The following is a 21,437-nucleotide window of genomic DNA, read 5'->3' on the forward strand; positions in this document are numbered from 1 at the left end:
GCACGTTTTAGGAGACCCCGGGCACGAGGACGCAGAAGCGTGGCCCGCCGGCCTCCGTACCCGGCCCTGCTCCGGGCGCCCGGTCCAGCGGGGCGGTCGCAGGCGAACCCCGCGTGCCGCGTCTGCCGGCTTCTCCCCGGTCCACGCCGCCCTGGTGTCGGGCGCCGCCTCCTTGCTGGCGCCGGCGGACTCGCGCAGGGCCCTGGAGGGTGAGAAGCCGGGGAGACGCCCCCAACCCGCGACGGCTGAGACGGCCTCGCTGGGGTTCCCGCCAGGATTTCGCGGTCGGGACCACGCCCCCTGTGACGGGCTCGGAGCCCCGCCCCAGGACCGTCACCTGACCGCGCGCGGCCAATCAGTATTTCATCCTCTCCCAGCCGCTGAAGTGGGGATTGGCCCCAAGCGCGCAACTCAGCCAATCCGGACGCGCCCCGGCCTCGCGACCCCGCTGCCCCTCGCGAAGCCCAGAGCTGACAGTTCGGGCTTCAGGGGCTGGCTGGGTGTGGACTGCGCCTGGCCCCGGTGAACGGGAGCGGGGTCGCTGTGGGACCGGCATGGAGGCGACCGCGGCACCGAGCAGGCATGCGCGGGGGCGTGTGGCGAGTCGGCCCGGCGGCGGCGAAGAGAAGAGCCCGCCAGAGAGGTGCGCGCTGAGAGGGAAAGGCGAGGGAAACCGCCGGCCGCCTCCTCCGGGAAGCTCTCCAGGCGCCGCGGTGCGAGGGGTTGGCGTGTCCCACCCAGGGAGGTTATAAGGGGTGGGGGGGCGCTGGTCACTCGCGGGGAGAAGCCCCACGCGGCGCTGCAGCGCTGGCCGGCTGGCCACGGGGAGGCCTAGATTAGGGATGAGAGCTGGAGGACGAGCTGATGAGAGGCGTGGTCCGGAGAGGGCCCCGGGAGGAAACTGCGCTGAAACCTGAGTGACGTCCTGGAGTCGGCCGCACCGGCCTGGGCACGCTCTGCACGCGGGGAGAGGGAACGGCGGTTTCTAAGGCCCCGAGCGCGCGCATACACAAGCCTGTTGGATCCGGGCCGGCGGGAGCGCGGGTCGCGTGCGCCTGGGGTGCAGGGCTTGTGGGAGCAGCGGCGGCGCGTGGCCCCGCAGCGCCTCGGAGCCCAGGAAGCACTTGGGGGTGTATTTATTCTAAAGGTGTGGCGGATCTTGGAGGTTTGAGCAGGGGAGTGATGCAATGTAATTATATTGTATCGGGGCTGCTTTGTGGAGAGTAGGAATGGGGTGGGGCAGGGGAGGAGGCAAGGAAAGCGATTGGGTCTCTATGATCATCTAGGAGGGAGGAAGTGGTGGCACAAGTGAGTGGACTGAGGCTGGACCCGCTGGACCCGCTGGTGCGCTGGTGTTGGGAAAGGAGGGAAGAAGGATGCCTCCCAGGCCCCTGGCCTGAGCACCTGGGAACGTCGGGATGAACTCAGGGAGAGGAGGGCGTCCTCCACAGGTGTCTTCCGCCTGCTGGAACTACTGGGGGGAGGGGGGGTGTGTGAACGTGGCATTTTCTTGTTTGTGAATCTTTGCGCTCCAATTCAGGAATGTGTTAAATACTGTTTGTTTGGGTAATCCTCTTTACCCGAATATAAGGAATAAATCAGACCAGCTCTTTCATTAGTCATTCTACTCTGGTTGGGACAGAACAAATGGGAGCTGGGAAGATGTCCCCTAGGGAGACGGAGTGGAGAGGAGATTCAGGGTGCCTTTTTACCTTTTGGTTATGAAACGAATGGAGTTTAGCTTGTCCGTAATATTGATAGCACTTTAAGGAAGTAGCAGGTAATGGAGCAGAGTAATCTACAAAGTGTTCCTCGGAAATTCAAGCCATAAATGAGCCAGGCAGCAGGTTGAAAAGCCGCAGTCACTCAGCTGACTCTAGTAGCTTGAGGAACTCGGGGACACTTACTTACAGGAAGTGAGAGTCAAGTGGGGCGCCTGCAGCTTCACATCACAGCAGGATTGGGAGTGTCCTGATACTGGAACATCCTAGGATGGCTGGTCAAACTGCCCAAAGCCCCAAAGCCCTGTACCTATCAGGTGACTTTGAACAATTTATAGACAAGATGCTGCATTAAAACATTCATGGTTCAAAAAACAAAACAAAAACCAGGCTGTCAGACCAGTGGTTACTAGGGGGAGTTGTAAACGCACCGTCTTGCCGTCTCTGGGTTTGGGCCTGACTTGTGTTGGTGGGAAAAGAAACAGCCTGGTTGTGCTACAGCCAGGGCTGCGATGTCAAGACCACTTCTGACCCTGCTCCCACATACCATCCAGGTCAGCGGTTCTCAACCTGTGGGTTGTGACCCCTTTGGGGGTCGAACGACCCTTTCACAGGGGTCGCCTAAGACCATCGGAAAACACATATATAATTACATATTGTTTTTGTGATTAATCACTGTGCTTTAATTATGTTCAATTTGTAACAATTGGGGGTCACCACAACATGAGGAACTGTATTAAAGGAAGGTTGAGAACCACGGATCCAGGTGTTCCCGTCTCTAATGATGCATTAAAGACTTGATCTTGCTGTAAGAGAAGAACAACTGATTTTTTTTTTTTAAGCATTGTAGGCTTTACAAAAAGTAGACATAATGATGAAAAGCCACCTGAGCCAGTCAAACCTTAAATCAAGACTACTGAGAAGAAAGAACTGTCTGAGTTGATACTCAAATTTCAGGAGCACATCATTCAAGCCCCTAAACCAGCAGAATCAATAAAGAGTCCAGCCCCTGACAAACCAATGACAAATTTGGAATTAAAAGTATCTGCCTCCTGCCCAGCCAAGGTGGCTCAGTGATTGTCGAACAATGAACCAGGAGGTTGTTTTTCGATTCCTGTCAGGGCGCATGCCCAAGTTGTGGGTTTGATCCCCAGTGGGCGGCATGCAGGAGGCAGGTGATCAGTGATTCTCTCTCATCATTGATGTTTCTCTCTCTCCCTCTCCCTCTCCCTTCCTCTCTGAAATCAATATATATATATATATATATATATATATATATATATATATATATATATATATATATATAAAAACCCAAAGTCAGTTTATCTTTTTGTGCCACCCATTTTGCTTTTGAGTTACCTAAGATTGATTATTCGTTTCTCCTCACTAATAAACTGTCGTGTGTCCCATACTTGAAGAAGCTGGAAAATAGCTCCTACATAGTTACAGTAGTTCTTAGTATAATATGATAAGCAGAGAAATATAAAGTAACATGTGTTCACGTCTCTTTCTATTGTTTCACAGTTAGTAAGGCAAGATGGAATGTCAAATTTTTAATTAGTTTTTTCATGAGTCTGTGTTCCTATAGATTTTCCTTGAAAATCTTTAAGGAAAAAATGCTTTGCAATGTTTTTGCACTCGGGGCAGTTACTTTCTGTAGGACGATTAATTCTGAGGTGTAGTAAGTAGTTAAAAAGGAATATATGCATTGATTAACAAATTAGAATTCGTTTGCAACCAATTGAAATAAAAAATTATATCAGTACCTATATTACTTGCCAAGCAGTATTATTAAAGAGTATAGGAAAAATTATAAATAAGTTTAGATGTATGAATTAAGTTAAAACTCACTGTTTTATAAGACTAAGCAATAATGTTAAATATCTTTCCTGATTATAAAGTCTTGGTATGGTGTTGTGACTAAATTGTATCTGAATTATAGTCTACACCCTCCTAAATTTTTTAATTATGTATAAAGAGAAACTAAGTACATATCTAGCTTCCATGATGGTAAAGTATATTTATAAAATTATAGATTAAAAGGCTTATGGAAATACATTAGAGTTTCAGAAGACTAAATATTTAAGCTTTGCTTCATGCCAACTACCTATTACATGTTACATAAAATAGCTTCATTGTTTTATAGGGTGTTTTTAGCTTTCATGAACAGTTTGACAATTCTAGATGATACAGCATTGATTACATATTGTACTTTATTAAGTAGGGATCACAGAATTAGATTGTTTATGCTAACTGAACCCATTAAAGGATAGGTTACTTTTTTTCAGATAGTGCAGAGCTCACGAAGAAAATGACAAATGTCATGAAGGGCCAAACCTCTGACAGAACTGAATAAGTTTGGGCATGAATTATGCTGACATAGATTAAAATTATTATTTCCTAAAAACTAAAACAAAGTAACTGTGTAATAGCCATGATTAGTGTTGTGTTTGAAACTGTGTAGATTGGTTCCAGTGGTCGGCAAACTGCGGCTCACGAGCCACATGCGACTTTTTGGCCCCTTGAGTGTGGCTCTTCCACAAAATACCACGTGCGGGCACGCACGTGCAGTGCGATTGAAACTTCGTGGCCACTGGTTTAAATACTGTTGTTGATTTAAAAATCAGGTAAAATAATTCCTAGTATCAGCCCGGATTACCTAATGTATATAGCCGACCACTGGTTTAAATACTGTTGTTGATTTAAAAATCAGGTAAAATAATTCCTAGTATCAGCCCGGATTACCTAATGTATATAGTTATGAAAATTTCTGAAGGTTTTTGATATTAGTAAGAAGATACACAGATAAATTTTACTGATGAGGATCTTTCTGAGAATGTGCCCTTTCTGTGACATTTACTTTGCCATCTTATAAACGGAGCCCCTGCTGTGTTCCGGCCATTGTTCTCAGTGCTGGCCACCAAGGGTGAGAACTGTCAGAGCCCTTGCAGCTGACATCCTGTTACTCTCATAGATGCAGACAGGAAACAAGGGACAGGTCTAGGGAGAAACTGCTGGGAAGGAGGGGGTAGGTGGCTGCTGAGAGCCTCACCAGAAGGTCAAGTTAGAGCAAAGATCAAAAAAAGTAAGGCAGGGTACAGTGGTCATTCTAGGCAAAGAAACCCAAAAGTTCAAGGGGGAGAGCAGCAGGCCTGCCCCAGGGTAGACCTGAGGGAGATGAAGAGGGAGAGTGGGAAGAATGGGTGCAGGCTCACCCCCAACCTCAGCCTTCACAGAAAACTGGTGAAGTTAGAAAAGCAAGCGAGAAGGAAGGCCTTCGGGACATGCCGCTTCCTAGGCTGGCCTGGGCCTGATCTTTATAGCAGTTGTGGGCAGTCCAGGCCCTGCGGACCACCAGTCCTACTCAGGTGGGAAGAAGTATAGGTGGAGGGCTCGCTGCCCTTGCTTTATTGCTCCTGCTGATGTGATAGACCTGGTGCACCTGTAATCCCACATCCCATCTCCTCTTCTTTCCTCCAGGAGGGTTTACATGGACTATAACGCAACCACCCCCCTGGAGCCAGAGGTTGTCCAGGCCGTGACGGAGGCCATGCGGGAAGCCTGGGGAAATCCCAGCAGCCCTTACCCGGCAGGTAATTCTAGGAGATGCGCACAGATGGCAGATACGGGGCAGAGGCATCAGAGAAATGACACCACACGGGAGCACTTGGTTTTGAATAGATTTCCTGTGAACTGCAAGTCTAGCTGTAATTCTTGGCAGGTTTTTTTTTTTTTTCAAGAAGTCCAACTTGGTACGTTGACCCTTGTTGCTACCACAATCTTTAATGTTTAACATACATTCCTGTCTCCCTTTCTCAGATGAACAGGATGTCTTATAGAGTTATAACTGTACCTAAAGCCCTTTCATGTATCTGTCTCATTTGATCCTTATAAAGTTTGCAAAATAGATCTTTTAAATCATCAGGATCAAATATAATCCTGGCCTTTTAAAAAAATGAAAAGAAAATTACTTTTAAATTCTTTAATTATAAATATTCTTATTTCTCATTTAGTCTCGTTTTAATGTAGAGTAGTGATTTTCAACCTTTTTCATCTAATGGCACATATAAACTAATTATTAAAATTCTGCGGCACACCAAAAAATGTATTTTTTGCCAATCTGACAAAAAAGTAGGTATAATTTTGATGGATTTACAAAAATAATAATAATAGTAATTAACTACCCTTTTTACTCCAAAGTGACTTTTTAAAAAATCAGGCGCCTATACTTGTATATAAGGATTTCTGGTACCAAGAATTAACCAATCAGCTGCATCCTTAATATGTGTTGTGACCAATAAGATGCAACTGTGTTATATGACCTACATATTTATGGTTCAAGACAGGGCATTCACACCGGACGGCTACTGTTGTGTTGGCTGTTGTCATTTTTTTATTTGACAATCTAAGGGAAAAGAGGTCAGTGGCCCTGATTAAATAGTCAGGTATGGCACATTTTAAAAATTCTTGCAGCACACCGGTTGAAAGTCACTGATGTAGAGCATTAACTTGGAGGTTTTGGAAAACAATTTAAAATCACTAGTTCTACAGCAGGGTTACATGACATTTTTCAGCTGCTGAGCAAAATCATACCTTTCTGATCTAATGTTTATTGGGGATAATAAAGATAAACTATCTTAACTGGATTACAGTGACCGAAGATAACATTCAAACAGACTACTGCCCTGGGATTTTGTAATACCTGGGTACAATTTCGCAGGCTGTAGTGGACTTTCTTATCCATTTACTTTTGTAATTCCATAGCAACTTGATAACGGAAAGCATTTTCAAAAGCCGGTACTAGTCATTTATTAGCATATTTGTTGGTTTATTTGGTACATGTGTCTGGCTAAACTGGACAGTTCCTTGTCCCTAATCTTTCCTCTAGTAAAATTGAGCTTTATGATACATTAAACGTGACAATATGGAGAACAGTTAAATGCCAATAAAAAGCAATTAATATGAAGAAGTTTGGGAGCAACCCTCCAGGAGAAATGATGTTCTTGGCCCAGTGAAGGTTGTCAGTGGTTTTCAGTTACCTTGACAGCCCTTGTCTCCACAAATTAAGAGCCATAACTGAAAAATTTATCGCAGTTCACTTTCTGTTGATACTCAGGTAGAAATTCAAAAATATAAAGGAAAGTCACCTTTATGATAGAATGACTTAATTACTGGGTTGGAGGTTCCCCAGGGCCCGTCCAGTGGCATCTCCTGACACTCTCGAGGCCAGCCTGGCCTCGAGTTAGAGACTTGGACTCACCTCCAAGGACCCAAGTCCTGCTCCGTGACACATAAAATCAGACTTCTGTGAGCATTTTAACTTAGTCGTTCGTTCAGCATGCTTAACCTGTGCTTGCTCTGTGCCTGGTGGATACAGCAGCAAACAAAGTCCCTGCCCTCATGAGGCTTCCATTCTAGTGAGGGGGGCAGACCGTGAACAGACAGATGCAAGTGTGTTAAGTGAACAGGCTGTGGGCCTGTGAGACAGGATGGGCCCAGGCCTGCTGGGCGGGGAGGAGGGTGCTCCCTTTGTGCAGGATGGCCGGATCTCTGACGTTATGGCGTTTGCACAGAGACGAACAGGACGCACTGCAGCAACAGGGAGTATACAGGTGACAGGAGGGGTGTGGGTGGGTGGGTGGACGTGGGGGTCCCGGGGACAGTGCCACATAGGGCTGTGGATGCCACTGTATGGGCCTGGCTCCCACCTGACTGAGATGGCGAGTTCTGAGCAGAGAAGTGACAGCGTTAACCCAGCTGATAGCTCAGTTTTGAAAATGAAATGTATTTTAATAAACACTGCCTTTATGGGATTTCATTTTGGGGGACACTATATAACTGTTCAAGTTTTGTTTGTTTGTTTGTTTTTCCCAATAGGACTGAATAGTCAAAAAAGTTTGGAGACTGCTGGTCTATAGACTACTTAAGTAAGAATGGTCATTGCAGTTTTTAGAATTCCCATCCTGGAGCCTTCCTTTCTGTGCCTCCTGACGCTTGGTCCTGGTTTCCTGGGAGCCAGTGAACCTGGGAGGCAGCTGGGCTGCATGGCCCTGCTTGAAAGCAGGTGCTTCCCTGAGGCAGGGACCTCCTAGTTACCTGGGGGCCTGCACTGTGAGGTAGGGCATTGGACTTTGTGCTGAGGGGTCATGAGTTCTAGTTCTGCTTATTTTTGTTGTTTTGCAGTGTGACCTTAGGCCTTCCCATCCTTCCATTCTCCTGCCTGGATGAGCGGGAGGCAAAGCGATGGCCACAGCCTCCCTGTCCTCTAGCGCGTAAGACGAAAAGCATGTCCCAGGGAATTTCAGTTCCCAGGCTTCCTCCCATATTTGTTTCTGGCCCTCACTAGCTTCCTGGGATCTCAGTGGCGGTCCCTGACTCACTAATGCCTCACTGCTGCCCTTGCACCGGGTCGTTTCTAGGTGTTACACGTTATTGTGATTACGCAGGCGGGACATGTCTCGTTTTAGAATTACCCACTCAGACCTCTCGCTCCTTCATGGCTAGTCATTCTTTAAACATGTCAGTTGCATTTTATAAAGTGATGTTAATGAATGTCCATTTTGGTCCCTCAAGGTAGGAAGGCCAAGGATATTATCGATGCAGCTCGGGAAAACCTTGCGAAAATGATAGGCGGGAAGGCTCAAGACATCATCTTCACTTCCGGAGGCACTGAGGTAAGCTTTCTAAAGTCTCATCCTTTCAGCTGCAGTTTTTTGTTTCTTAAAATTATGTTTTTATTGATTTCAGAGAGAGGAAGAGACAGGGAGAGAGAGATAGAAACATCAGTGATGAGAGAGAATCATCAGTCGGCTGCCTCCCACATGCCCCCTACTGGGAATCAAGCCCGCAACCTGGGCATGTGCCCCAACCAGGAATCCGGGTATTTCAGCTGTAGTTTTAACAAGAAACAAGAGTGCCCAGCTGGTGTTGCTCGGTGGTTGAACATCATCCTGTGAACCAGGAGGTCACCCGTTCAATTCCCGGTCAGGGCACAAGCCCACCCCCACTCCCCTGCTGTCCATTTCTCTCTCCAGGAGACCAACACTGTTAGCTTTGTGTCTTCCAGAGATAATCTGTGGGTAAAATGCAAATAGACATGTGGATTTATGTAGTCTTTTCTCCTTCCCTTTGTACCTGTTCAGGGATCTTTGTGCACATACAAGCAAATCTGTATAGTTTGTGGGATACTGTGTATAACGTCAGCTACCTCTTTACATTTAGCAAGTGTGTTGCTCTTTTGGTATCAGCCACAGAGCGTTCCCTTGGTGTTTTTACATCTGCTAGTGTTCCGTTGAATAATGTTGCATAATTTATTTAACAAGTCCGGTTATTGATACACATGGAAGGGCTCCCCAGCTTTTACTGTTACAAACAGCGCGATAGTAAATAGTCTTTTACATCCAACATCTTGCTTCTGTGCAAGTGCAGCTGTCGGACCAAGTCCATGATAGACTCTCTGAGTCAAAGGGTTTACTGATAGAGATGCCAAGGGGCCCTGAATAGAGGTGCTGGCTCACCTTCCACCAGCAGTGGGCCTGGGAAAAAGAGTCTTTTTTGACAGATTTTTAAGTTTTAAAAGTGCGTAAGTTGCTTATGCAGACATAATCATGCAAAGCAGGTATAATTGACCAGAAATGAGTTCTGAGGTTTTTGAAAGTTTGAAACCCTCAAATCTTTGCAGTGGGGCCTTTCAAAGGGTGCAGCTCAGGAATTGACTTTTTCTTTCTGTCTTAAATGTTAGCCACGAGGAAATCCCAATGGGAGAGGTTGCTGTCCCCACTCTCCCCTCAGGACAGTTTCTGTAAATGGTTGTTTGCATGTCTCTGCAGTCCAATAATTTGGTGATCCACTCCGTGGTGAGGCATTTCCAAACCATCCACACCTCAAAGGGGGACACAGCCAAGTGGCACAGCCCAGTGGAGGGGGCCACGCCCCATATCATCACCTGCACTGTGGAGCACGACTCCATCCGCCTGCCTCTGGAGCACATGGTGGAGGAGCAAGTGGCCTGTGAGTACCCAGCCTAGACTACAGCAGGGACAGCTCTGCTGACCCGACTGGCTGATTCAGTGGGGAGGGTCCCCGGGGACATGGTGAGACATCACCCTCCTGCGCTCAGGCTTCCTGGCTGTCCTCATGTAGGGGACACAGCCTGTCCCTCCAGGCTGCCACCTGGGTGTCAGTAGATGCCATGAGGTTTTCCCTTAAAAAAAGGACAATCGGGTATATGCAGATGATGTTTCAAACTCTTGTATACAATAAATTTTTAAATAACATGTCTATAAAATACTAAATGGTGCTTTTCATTGTTTGATTTTAATAAATTAAATTTTGGCTTCCGCTCCTCTGATATGAAAAAGGATCAAATAGGCATCCCCTTCAGGGGGTCAGAATCAGGGGCTCTCAGTGAGGCTGGGGCAGCCCAGAGCAATGCCAGGCGGTCCAAGGGATGAGTCAGGCTTAGCCTGCAGTGATGACGGCCCTGTCATTGTCACACAGAAGGAACTGGTCCTTCTTTCTCTTTTCCTGTGATACCAGGTTAAGACCACTCACTTGAAAACGTAAGAGCCTTCTCCCCCCCCCCCCCCCCCGCAAGACAGCCACGATTAAGTCTCCTTTACATAAGAAATGATTTCTTCTCCGTGTCAGCTTTCCTATTGAATCTGCCTGGAAACCTGACGGTGGATCTGGGAAAGCCGTTCTATCCCAGAGATGAGGGGCTGTAACGGAACTGCTGGGGTAGGCCAGGAAGCCTTTGCGTTGGTTTTCCTGTGTGAAGGCTGGAACGGTTTTCCTCCTCCCGGTCTTACCTGAATGCACCAGTTTAATTAAGGGGGAGAGGAAGGAAGGCCAGGTCTAACCTTCGTCTTAGGTTGCAGTTCCTCATATCCCTGCTGCCTTTTTTCTGTCTTACACAGGGAAGGGCGACTTAGTATACATTGTTATCAGTTACTGTTGCCTTTACTCTCTTATCTACACAAGTTACACAAATGTTTACAAAGTATAAACATGCTCATGATAGAAACAATTGACACTTTATAGAAAGGTGTAAAGTACAAAGTAAAGTGGCCCCCAGTCCTGTCCTGCTCAAGCCCACCTGGAGTTTCTCTTATGGTTCACACTTTATTTTAATTACTTCCAACTTAATACTTAATCACTTACAAACATAATCTCCATTTCAGCTCAAGCATCTGTTTGCTGATACCCCCACCCCCATATAAAATGAGGATTTTGACCATTTCATACCACCTCCACCTCTCCCAACTGCTTTCTTTACGTGTGTGTGTGTGTGTGTGTGTGTGTGTGTGTGTGTGTGTGTGTGTATATATATTTCAGAGAGAGAGAGAGAGAGATAGAAACACCAATGATGAGAGAGAATCATTGATCGGCTGCCTCCTGCACGCCCCACAACCCAGTCATGTGCCCTGACAGGGGAATTGAACTGTGACCTCCTGGTTCATAGGTTGATGCTCAACCAATGAGCCATGACAGCCAGGCCAATTGCTTTCTTTATAAATCAGCTTTATGGAGATGTCATTCACATGCTATAGAGGCCCTCAGCCCAAGTACCCACTAACCTGCATTCTGTCGCTAGAGGCTCCCTGATCTGGACTTTCATAGAAATGGAATCATAATAATACGTGGTCTTTTGTGCCTGGCTTCTCTCAGCATAATGTTTTCAGGTTCATCCACATTGTAGCCTGTGCCAGCACTTAATTCCTTTATGTGGATGAGTAAATCTCATTTTATGTGAATAATAGTCTCATTTTATTCATCCATTCATCAGTTAAAGAACATTTGTCCTTATGATAATGCCAGTATGAGCATTTTTGTGTGTGTTTGTGGACGCCTTTTCATTCTCTTGGGTTTGTACCTAGGAGTGGGACGGCTGGGTCTCTGCTAACTGTGTTTATCCTTAACCTTTGTTTCCAAAGTAGCTGCACCATTTTGCATTCTCACCAGTAGTCTCAAGGGTTCCAATTTCTCTATATTCTCATCAACATTTGTTACTGTCTGTTTTTTTTCCCTTATTTATTTGCTTTTATTTACTTTTTAGAGAGAGGAAGGGAGAGGGAGAGACAGAAACATAGATGTGAAAGCAAAATATCAATTGGCTGCCTCCCACACACCCCCTACTGGGGATCGAGCAGGCATGTGCCCTGACCAGGAATCGAACTGGCAACCTTTCAGTGCATAGGACCATGCCCAACCAACTCAGCCACACCAGCAAGGACTTTATTGTTTACCAGAGGCCCGATGCACGAAATTTGTGCAAAAGTAGGCCTTCCTTTCCCCAGCTGCCGGCACTGGCTTCCCTCCGGCACCCGGGACCCGGGCTCCCCTCGCCGCCCCGGCTTTATTAGTATAGGTATAGCCGTCTTAGTGGGTGTGAAGTGGAAGCTCGTTGTGGTTTTGACTTGCATTTCCCTGTGGCTATTGCTGTTGAGCATCTTCTTCATGAAAAGATAGTCCTGGCCAGACTGCCCTCCCTTTGCCTCCTGTCTGTGTCCTATAGCGGATGTGTGAGTTCTTTCCCTTCTCTCGGGCCCTCTCTGTCTTGGAGCCCCTGGGCCTGCCCCTCCTGTCTTGGGCATGTGGTGCCACCCACTTGCTGGGTGCAAGGCAGGGGTGCTCGGACACCAGAACCAGTCCTCTGCCTGCCTCAGTCATCAGCCCCGCCCAGCTCTCTGCACTATGGACCCTGAATTTGGATGGTCACTGGATCCATTCATACATTAATGTTCTGAGTTTGTTTATCCTATTCCTGTTAGTCTAATGCCATTGTCTTTCTGTCTTCTTCCTGGGGATTCCTCAACATCCCTTACCCATAGGTGACACCTCTTACTTAGAAATATGTCTGTTCTCTTGTTTCTGAGGGACCTTGAGGGGCAAAGGGGTGTGTTTGTCTTTTGTTGTTTTTTGTTTTGTTTTTATAATCAGTATTATGTTCTAAATGTCCAGATGGCCCAGGTTCCTTTGAAATACATTGTGACAGAGAACAGATGAGTTGCTATAGCCCTGCGACAGTGCTATAAATGCCTCCTGTTGTCCCCTCCGAGTGAGTGCCAGGTGTTTCTGACGTGGGTGGGGAAATCACTTCCCAGATTCCCAGATCAGTGGCTGCCTCTACCTGAGGCCAGCTCAGTCTGCTTTAGCAAAGACACCACATCAGGAAGAGCAGCCTTAAATAAGGCTTATAACTGCTTGAATGTGTGGGGTCTACTATCCTCGTCCGCGGTCCTGGTTTTTGTTAGGGTCAGACTGATGAGTTAGCTATGGACATCACAGGCGCCACCATCCTTGCCTGTGTCAGGCCCTAAAAGGTGGCAGCGATCGCCCTCGCTCCCCTGTGACGCAGCCTTGATTGGATTTACTGTCTTGGCTGCAGGGGGCGGGCGGTGTCGGAGGCTTCCACGCGCTTTTCTCCACCACACGAGCTCTCACCCCAGAAACCAAGGCACCAACTACTAAGTGTTTCCAGGTGTGTTCATGTGTGTGTTTGCTTTTCAACCCAAACCCTCTATTTAGTCACCCCACTGTTTTCCCTGTGCAGTGAGTGCCGGGAATGAGCGCTGGCTCAGCGCTGAGTGCGTGGAGGTCAAGTTCGTGGGTCCCTGAGACGCAGAAAGGAGAGCCTTCCACAGAGTGAACCCACCAACTGAAGCTTCAGTAAGGAAGCGTTCAAGTCGATCACCTCTGGTGGGATGACAATTCCTTCTTTATAGTTTTCAGAATGTTTACAGTAAATTACGTTTGTCATCGTGGAAAATGCGTTTGTGGAGCTGTATCAAAGTGAACTGAAAAGGGAGGGTTCCTAACCTCGGTACTTGTGTCTTATGCTCAGCGGTCACCTTCGTCCCCGTGTCCACGGTGAACGGGCAGGCAGAGGCTGACGACGTCCTGGCGGCCGTCCGCCCGGCCACGTGCCTTGTGACCATCATGCTGGCGAATAACGAGACGGGCGTCATCATGGTGAGTCGCTCTTTCCTTCTACGCAGACCCGGTGGGAAGGGGGTGGTCAGCCCCGCCGGTCCATCCATCCGCTCGGCTGGGCCTCTTCCTCTGCTTTCAATTCTGTAGTGTTGTTGGTCTGTCCCTGTTAGTGTCTCCTTACTTCTTCCATTCAGTTTTCATCAAATCCAAGCCACATACCCAACTGTTGATTTTTCCCCCGTCAGCCCATCCCTGAGATCAGCCGGCGAGTTAAAGCCCTGAACCAGGAGCGGGCGGCTTCCGGGCTGCCTGCCGTTCTCCTGCACACGGATGCCGCGCAGGCCCTGGGGAAGAGGCGCGTGGATGTGGAGGACCTGGGCGTGGACTTCCTGACCATCGTGGGGCACAAGGTGTGCACGCAGAGGCCTGCTTCCCTCCTGGGGGAACATGGCTCCATGACCTGGAGGCTCACCGTTTACCATCACCTGTCACGCAGGGCACCTGAGGGCCCACTGAGAGCTGGGCCCTGGGACACGGTGACAGCAACTCATCGCTCAGAGGAGCTTACAGAAGGAGGCCAGCAACAGCTAGCGTGTCATTTGACGAGTGCCATGGCTGGGATAATGGGGCACCCAACCCATAGGGGCAGGAGGGGCCAGCTAGGCAAGGCTGTGGGAGGGCACTGAGGGCTCAGGTGAGGTAGACGCAGGTGGGTTAGCCAGGTGGTGTGTGTTCTCTGCAGCAGGGAGTGTCAGCAGACCCTCGTCAGCCCACTCAACCCTCCTCGCAAGGATGCCGATGCGAGCTTCGAGAAAGTGTTGCTTTCTCTCACTTTCTCTCACTGGTTTAAAGTGAGGCTCCTGAAAGTAAAGGTTGAGTTTAGTGACGCAGCTTTAAGGCGGAGAGGGGCCTGGCTCACTGTGAAGACCTTGGCAGTGCAGTGGGCCTGGGCCTCCCGTGCTTGGTTCTGCAGCTCAGGGCTCGCTGGGCTCCAGAGGCCGAGCGGCTGGCCTGGCACCACAGCACCTAAAGCTCTTGTGTGATTTCTATGTGAAAACATGGACTCATCCCCAGAAATAGTCCTTGGTGATCTCTAGTTCCAGCCCTGTCCTTTCACAAATGCGACCACATGGGGGGTGTGTGTGGGGGGCGGGGGTCCATCACCACACAGCTGGGACTCGAGTCCAGCCTGCCCGCCTCCCGAAGGCTTCTGTGACTCCAGCGTGTGCGGAGCGGTGATGAGGCACAGCTGTGGGCCTGCACGTTCCAGTGTCTCTGTGCCTCAGCAATCAGTTTTCATCCTGGGAAGGTCTTTGCTTATAATGACTGCCTTCTCCTTTCAGTTCTATGGCCCCAGGATCGGAGCACTTTACGTCCGAGGACTCGGGGAACTGACCCCTCTGTACCCCATGCTGTTCGGAGGCGGACAAGAACGGAATTTCAGGCCGGGGTAAGGTGGAGGTTAGCGAGGCTCTGGCTGCTGGCGGGGTGTGCCCAGGGCTGGCTCTCTCTGTCTCCAGCCGCACAGGGACCGCACAGCCCCCTCACTGCTGAGCCAGCCCTGCTCTCCCTCCGAGCCCCCACTCAGCACTCACAGACCCGCAGGCTTTTGGAGATGAAGGACATCTCTGTTTCTTCAAAGTGTTGGTGCCTTGCCCTGGCCAGCATTGCTCAGTGGTTGGAGTGTCAGCCCGCACACTGAAGGGTTGCAGGTTCGATTCCCAGTCAAGGGCATATATTTGGCTTTCAGGTTTGATCCCTGGCCCCAATCGATGTGTCTCTCTCTCCTGCCCCCTTCCACTCTCTCTAAAAAAAAAATCAGTGGATAAAAATATCCTCAGGTGAGGATTAACAACAAAGCATCAGTTCCCCTTGTCACTCTGGCTCGGCCACTGCACAGGTGCCGCGAAGCCCCGCTGGCCGACGGTTGCTGTTCTGCCTGCAGGTGAGCGGCGCGCAAACCCCTCCTCCTTCCTGCTGCTCCTGGATCCCTGAGACGCACAGGCCGTGGCAACCGGGGAGCGAGATGGGCCAGGCAGCATCTTGAGAAGAGTTTTCAATAGCTGCCAACACGGAGACGACAAAGGTGTTGGAATTATCCAGCGAAGACTGTAAATCAGACACGGTGAAAACACGTCAGGGAAACTGTGAACAGAGGACAGAGGAGGTGTCAGCAAAGAAAAAGATGTAAAGAAGAGGAAACTTTAGACCAAAGCTTCAATAATGAAAATAAAAATTCAGTTGATGGTTTCAACAGCAGAATGGAGGAACAGAGGAAGGAATCAGTGAACCTTGAAAGATAGAAGAATAAGTAGAATTATCCAATCTAAACAACAGAAAAGAAATTGAACAGAGTCTCAGGGACCCATGTGACTATAACAAAGGATCCCAATGCATTTCTGTGAAGTCCCAGGAGAATAGCAAGAGGGGGCTGAAAAGCACTTGAAATAATGGCTGAAAATTCCCCAAGTTTGGCAAGAGACATAGCTTGCAGATTTAGGAAACTGAACAAATCCCAAACAGGACATATGAAAGAAATCCATGTCACAATATATGGTCAAGCTTCTGAAAATGAAAGACAGAGAAACATCTTGAAATTGGCCAGAGCAAAACTGTCACCTTACCTAGGGGGGAAAATTAGTTTCAGTGACAATGGATTTCCCACCAGAAGCCACGAGGCCAGAGGAAATGGCTGCGAATTTGGCAGGTGCTCAGAACTGTTGGCCGGAATCCTGCCCAGCACACCTGTCCCACAGGCTCAGAGGGGAAGTCAAGACGTTCTCAGATGAAGGGAAACTGGTAGAATTTGCCTCTGGACGCCTGTGCTTAAAGGACTCATGGGTGTTCTCTAAGCAGAAGGGAAACAGTGAGGAGGAACCTTGGGACATTGGAAAGAAAGGGCTTGTGTTCTCTGCACTGGGAGTGAACATATGGGCAACCAAATGAAAGCTACAGTACCATTTGCAATCACTCAAAATACTCAGATGTAAATGTAACACAATCTGTACTGGACATGCATGCTGAAAACAGCATGGTGCCAGTGAAGGAAATCAAAATCGAAGTAAATGGAGCTATGCACCACGGTCATGGGTCAAAAGACTCAATATAGTAAAGATGTCAGTTCTCCCCAAATTCATATACAATTCCTGTCTATCAAATCCCAGCGAGGAGACCATTGGAACAAAATAGACACAACCAGACATAGGCCCCATGACTTTTGGCAGAGATGGGAAAGCAGTTTTGTGGGGGACAGACAGCCCGCCCTCGCCTGGGGCTGCTGTAATGGCCGTCCGAGGCCAGCAGCACGCCTCCACCCGTCCCACGCCTTACCCAGCATGACCTCAGAATAGATCCTGAACTTACGTAAAACGTAAAGCTGACACTTTGGGGGGGGAAACAAAAACGGAAAATATTGCCTGGGCCTAGGACTTGGCAACGCCTTCTCTGCCCCAACCCTCTAGTGACGGTTCGTCCCATCCATGGTGGGGAGGCGTCGCTGAGCCTCGGCCGAGGGAACAGTGAGGAAGAGCTCAGACCCCCACCCGTTGCAGTGGGGACCACAGAGGGGCCTGTGAGTCTGCAGCGGGAGGACGGTGGTTGCCCTGGTCCAGACAGAACTGTCACCGAGGACCCAGTGCAGGACCCGGGGGCCTGTCGTCGCCGCTGCTGGGCAGGCAGCCTGCACGAGGGTTTGGGGGCCTGTGTGGCACGTGTTTAGAAAGGGTGTTGGTGTGATTTTTGTCTTTGTTTGAACACACGACTCTCACATAAACGGGATTCCTTCCTGGGACATTTGTCGGTTGGTTTGCATAGAAATAGGATTGACTCCCTGTCTTACAGGACGGAGAACACCCCGATGATCGCCGGCCTCGGGAAGGTAAGCCTGTGACCCTGGGCAGGTGGTGGGAAACAGCCTTCCTCTCACGCGGCTGCCACACTCACCGCACTCTGACCCCAGCGGTTCTCTGTGACCCCCGCTGGCTGTCCTGAGTGTGACTCAGTTCTGACACTGCCCAGAGGCAGCTCAGTCCACAGACTGGGGCTCAGTCCCAGGAGATCCCACACTTCAGACTCTGGTCCCAAGTCCAGGTTGTCACCCGGGCTTCTGACCGACGGGCTATAAATTGGAGGTTCCCCTAACCACCCCTCATTCAATTAATTTGCTCGAGGGGCTCACAGAACTCAGATCCCTGGTTTATCATAAAAGGATGTGATGAAGGATGCCGGGGAACCTCCCAGTAGAAGAGATGCAGAGGAAGGCCGGGCTTCCACGCCCTCTGGGGTCCACCCCCAGCGCCCCACGTGTCTACCCACCTTGAAGCTCTCCCAACCCCGTACTCTCGGGTTTTTATGGGCTTCAATGGGTCTTTAACTCCCTGTCCAGCCGGTCCTCTCTGGAGAATGGGAGATGGGGCTGAAAACCCAGGCTCCTGAAATGGCCTGGTCTTTTGGTGACCGGTCCCCCACTCAGCAGCCACCCAGTGAGGCCTCATTAGAACAAAAGATACTCCTGTCACCAGGGAAATTCCAAGGGTCCTCGATGTATCCCACTCTCTCCTCCATTCCCCTCTCCCTGTGGAGCCTCCCGCCATCCACACCCTCACTAATAGAATCTAGGAGGTGCCCTTGACCTTGCTTTTACCCCCCACGCCTGAGGCAGCAGCCAGGCCTGTCTGTCGTCTCCACGATAATAATGAGGATGTGCCTCTTGTCGGTTTCCATGGCCACCGCCACTTGACCAGGTCATCCCCGTCCTTTGCTGACACCTGCCAGCCTCTTCCCTTCTCCACACACTGAGTGGTGGGTGACCATGCAGGTCGGATCCCCCTCCCAGAATCCTTTGCCCTGTGACTTGGGCTCAGGTCCCGCCTGTCATGGGGCCTCGGTCCCTGACACCACTCACTCTGCTCCGGGAGCACTCACCCTTCCCCTGGCCTTGGACCTTGGTGGCTGCCCCTTCCCGACTCTGTGTGCCATCGCCACGCCCCTGCCCACCTGTCCCTGTGTGTCCGTCCGTCCCTCCTCTGGAACAGTAGGACATGCTGTGAGGGCTGACGTTCTTCCTGCCCTATGGGCTGCGGCAGCTCTGGTGCATGGCAGTTTCAGGAGGTGCCTGGTCAAGTAAATTCCTGTGGATCAAGTGCGGTGACACTCCAGGCACTTACGTCAACAGCCAGTCAGCCCACGAGTACTGTCTGCTGTTCCAGAAACGAGCAGTTTGAGGAAATGCCCCGTCAGTCACCAGCAATCATCCCTCTGCTCCGTAAAGCTTTGTGGTCCTTTGTGTTACAATAAGTGGACATCATCCATGTCCCTAGGCTGCTGAGCTGGTGGCAGAGAACTGCGAGGCTTACGAGGCCCACATGAGGGACGTCCGCGACTACCTGGAGGAGAGGCTGGTGGTGAGCATCCCGTCAGCCCAGGGGAGCGGGTGTCTTTTGGGCCTCGTCTCCTGCCCGTGGGCGATGAGGACGGGGACTCTCAGCCCCGGGAGTAGGTCATGAGACAGGAGCCAGAGTCAGAGCCCCAGAGAGGGACCCAGCAGTGGGTTGTTTTCCAGACTCAAGACAGACGCACCAGAGATGGTGCCGTTAGTGACGAGTGTAGAAGGTTCGTGTGTGTCAGGACTTTATCTCCTTGCTGGCTTTGCTTCCATAGCCAGTCTAGGTAGGTGCTTCCCAGTGAGAATGATTTGATGTGTTGAGGTTGAGGTTTTGTTTCCCAGGAAAGTCTAAAGGTCAAGCAGGTGGTTGGGGGGCAGGGGGCGCGGGACGGAACTTTGAAGCCATCACTGAACAACTGAACATTTCATCGATCTCCAGGCTGAATTCGGTGAGAAGAAAATCCACCTGAACAGCCAGTTTCCCGGGACTGAGCGGCTCTCCAACACGTGTAACTTCTCCTTCCGGGGACCCCAGCTCCAAGGTGATGACAGCCTCCTGGTCTCCAGGACACGGGGGCTGGGCTGGGCTGGGCTGTGGGCCGCTTGCTTAGGGCACGGCGGCTGTCCTGTCCCAGGTGGCCTGGGCTGTCACTGTCCTGCCTCCCTGACTGCTTGGCGCTCCAGGCCCAGGAGGAGGGCGTGCGGTGCTCAGCAGTCTTCATGCCCAGCTGAAAGCAGTTCGGGAAGGAGATAAAATGAACTATGTTTTAGGCTAGTTGATCCTTTTTTGCCAGCAAATTTTACAAGATATTTTATGAAGGTGAGGGAGAGTAGATCACCTTTAAAAACTGGCTGTGAGTAGGGAAAAGTGCAAACCCAGGGGTTTCCCTTGTTCTTGAGACGCTGCCCATTCAGGGAACATAGCTGTCCTGAGTCCCTGCGCCAGTCCGGGGTGACCTGCTGTGCTTCACTGGGGGAGGGGGCGGGCCCGAGGGAGCCACAGCTACAGCGCACATTCGCTTCTTGGGAAGAGAGGTCCTTGCTGCTTTGTCGTCCTGGGTCACAGAGAACGGGCAGCATCGCGGCTGTGTTAATGAGACCCTGGGCTGGGCTGCCTTCTCAGTGGGGCGGGGCAGACGGGCGTGTGGCTGCCTCTCCAGGCTTGGTCACTGTGGGAAGCTCTGTTCCTGTCTCCTTTCCCGCTTCTCCCGGGCAGACTTTGTATCACTGACAACCTGTGTTAATGTGAGCGGAACAGAGATTCTTGTTACTCTTGTCGTCTCCGCCTGTGGAAGAAGAGGGGGGCCTCGGGCTTCATGAAGGCAGCTGCCTAGTGTCTTACCTTTAGAAAACGCAGGTTAAGTCTAACTTATTGCCAGGACAACAACTTACTAAGTGCGGCCACTAATCAGAATCCCGGTGTCTTACTAGGCATGGTGGGAAACGACATTTCTGAGGACGGTTTTATGAGCAGAGCAATGCCTGCTTCTCCACAGCCAGGGAGAGGATGCCTGGTCCCCCTGCGGTTTCTCTCACCTCTGCTGGGTTGGGTGGGGGGCACAGGGAGGGGCCCCGCCAGGACCCTCAGCCTCATGGGACCTGTGCTCTGTCTCCTCAGGCTGCTCGGTGCTGGCGCAATGCAGGACGCTGCTGGCCAGCGTGGGGGCCGCGTGCCACTCGGACCACGGGGACCGGTAAGTGCTCTCCAGGATGCATCACAGAGCTGTGCAGCCTGGTGGGACACAGGAAGCGACCCTGTGCGGGCCTCGGGGGGCAGGGCAGGAGCTGCAGCCTGAAGCAGGGCCCAGGCTTGACCAGCAGCTCTCACAGTCTGGCAGGGGTGGGGAGAGGCGGGCAGTGGGGCCAGGAGCCCTATGTGGCAACCGGACTACAGGTCAGGAGCAGCGAGGCCAGGCCAGCCTGGACGCAGAAAAGGGCTCATGGGAGAGTCCCTCACCAAGCTTTCAGGGGCCATTGCTCAGGGAATGCTCACTATGACCCTCGGGGGATGATCTGAGAAGCCCATTTCTAAGATGAGGAAACAGACAGAATGGTCAAGCTGGCAGCTGCAGTCTGCAATCTTGACAGCCACGGGGGGGAGGGGGGTGGTGGAAGGGGTGAGGAGGGGCTGACAGCACAGCTCAGAAGGCACAGGTGTCCCGTGTAGCCCCTGGGTGGGTGGGAGGGGAAGAGGGTGGAGGCAGGTACCCACTGGGTAGAGGTGGGGCCCTGTGGTGGTGCCTCCTGGAACTGAAGTGAGGTCACCCAGCCAGGGAGAGCTGTGCTGTCACTGCCCAGCGTGGTCCTCCTCTCAGCTGTGACAGGATCGGCTGCAGAGATCTCCGGCTCTGAGGCTGGGTGACTGGAGGTGATGAAATCACCCCGTTGCCTGGCCTGTA

General features: G+C 50.6%; 1 protein-coding gene across 2 annotated transcripts in view; it reads left to right on the plus strand.

Moving 5' to 3' along the window:
• The first annotated feature begins 395 nt into the window (after positions 1-395).
• The window catches only part of SCLY (selenocysteine lyase), a 22,128-nt gene continuing 1,086 nt past the window's right edge, over positions 396-21,437 (plus strand). Inside the window, exons 1-11 of one of the 2 annotated variants that reach the window (XM_006082716.3) lie at positions 396-643; positions 5,202-5,314; positions 8,295-8,395; positions 9,551-9,731; positions 13,567-13,694; positions 13,901-14,065; positions 14,999-15,105; positions 17,496-17,532; positions 18,974-19,057; positions 19,478-19,580; positions 20,657-20,732. In XM_006082716.3, the coding sequence (XP_006082778.1) occupies positions 555-643; positions 5,202-5,314; positions 8,295-8,395; positions 9,551-9,731; positions 13,567-13,694; positions 13,901-14,065; positions 14,999-15,105; positions 17,496-17,532; positions 18,974-19,057; positions 19,478-19,580; positions 20,657-20,732 (1,184 nt within the window). In that variant the 5' untranslated portion in view covers positions 396-554. Of the gene's footprint in view, positions 644-5,201; positions 5,315-7,598; positions 7,649-8,294; positions 8,396-9,550; positions 9,732-13,566; positions 13,695-13,900; positions 14,066-14,998; positions 15,106-17,495; positions 17,533-18,973; positions 19,058-19,477; positions 19,581-20,656; positions 20,733-21,437 lie in introns of those variants that run through there. The other variant, XM_023763032.1, reaches the window with a different exon arrangement.

Source organism: Myotis lucifugus, unplaced genomic scaffold (assembly GCF_000147115.1).
Source record: "Myotis lucifugus unplaced genomic scaffold, Myoluc2.0 scaffold_3, whole genome shotgun sequence".
In the NCBI taxonomy this organism is placed as follows: domain Eukaryota; kingdom Metazoa; phylum Chordata; class Mammalia; order Chiroptera; family Vespertilionidae; genus Myotis; species Myotis lucifugus.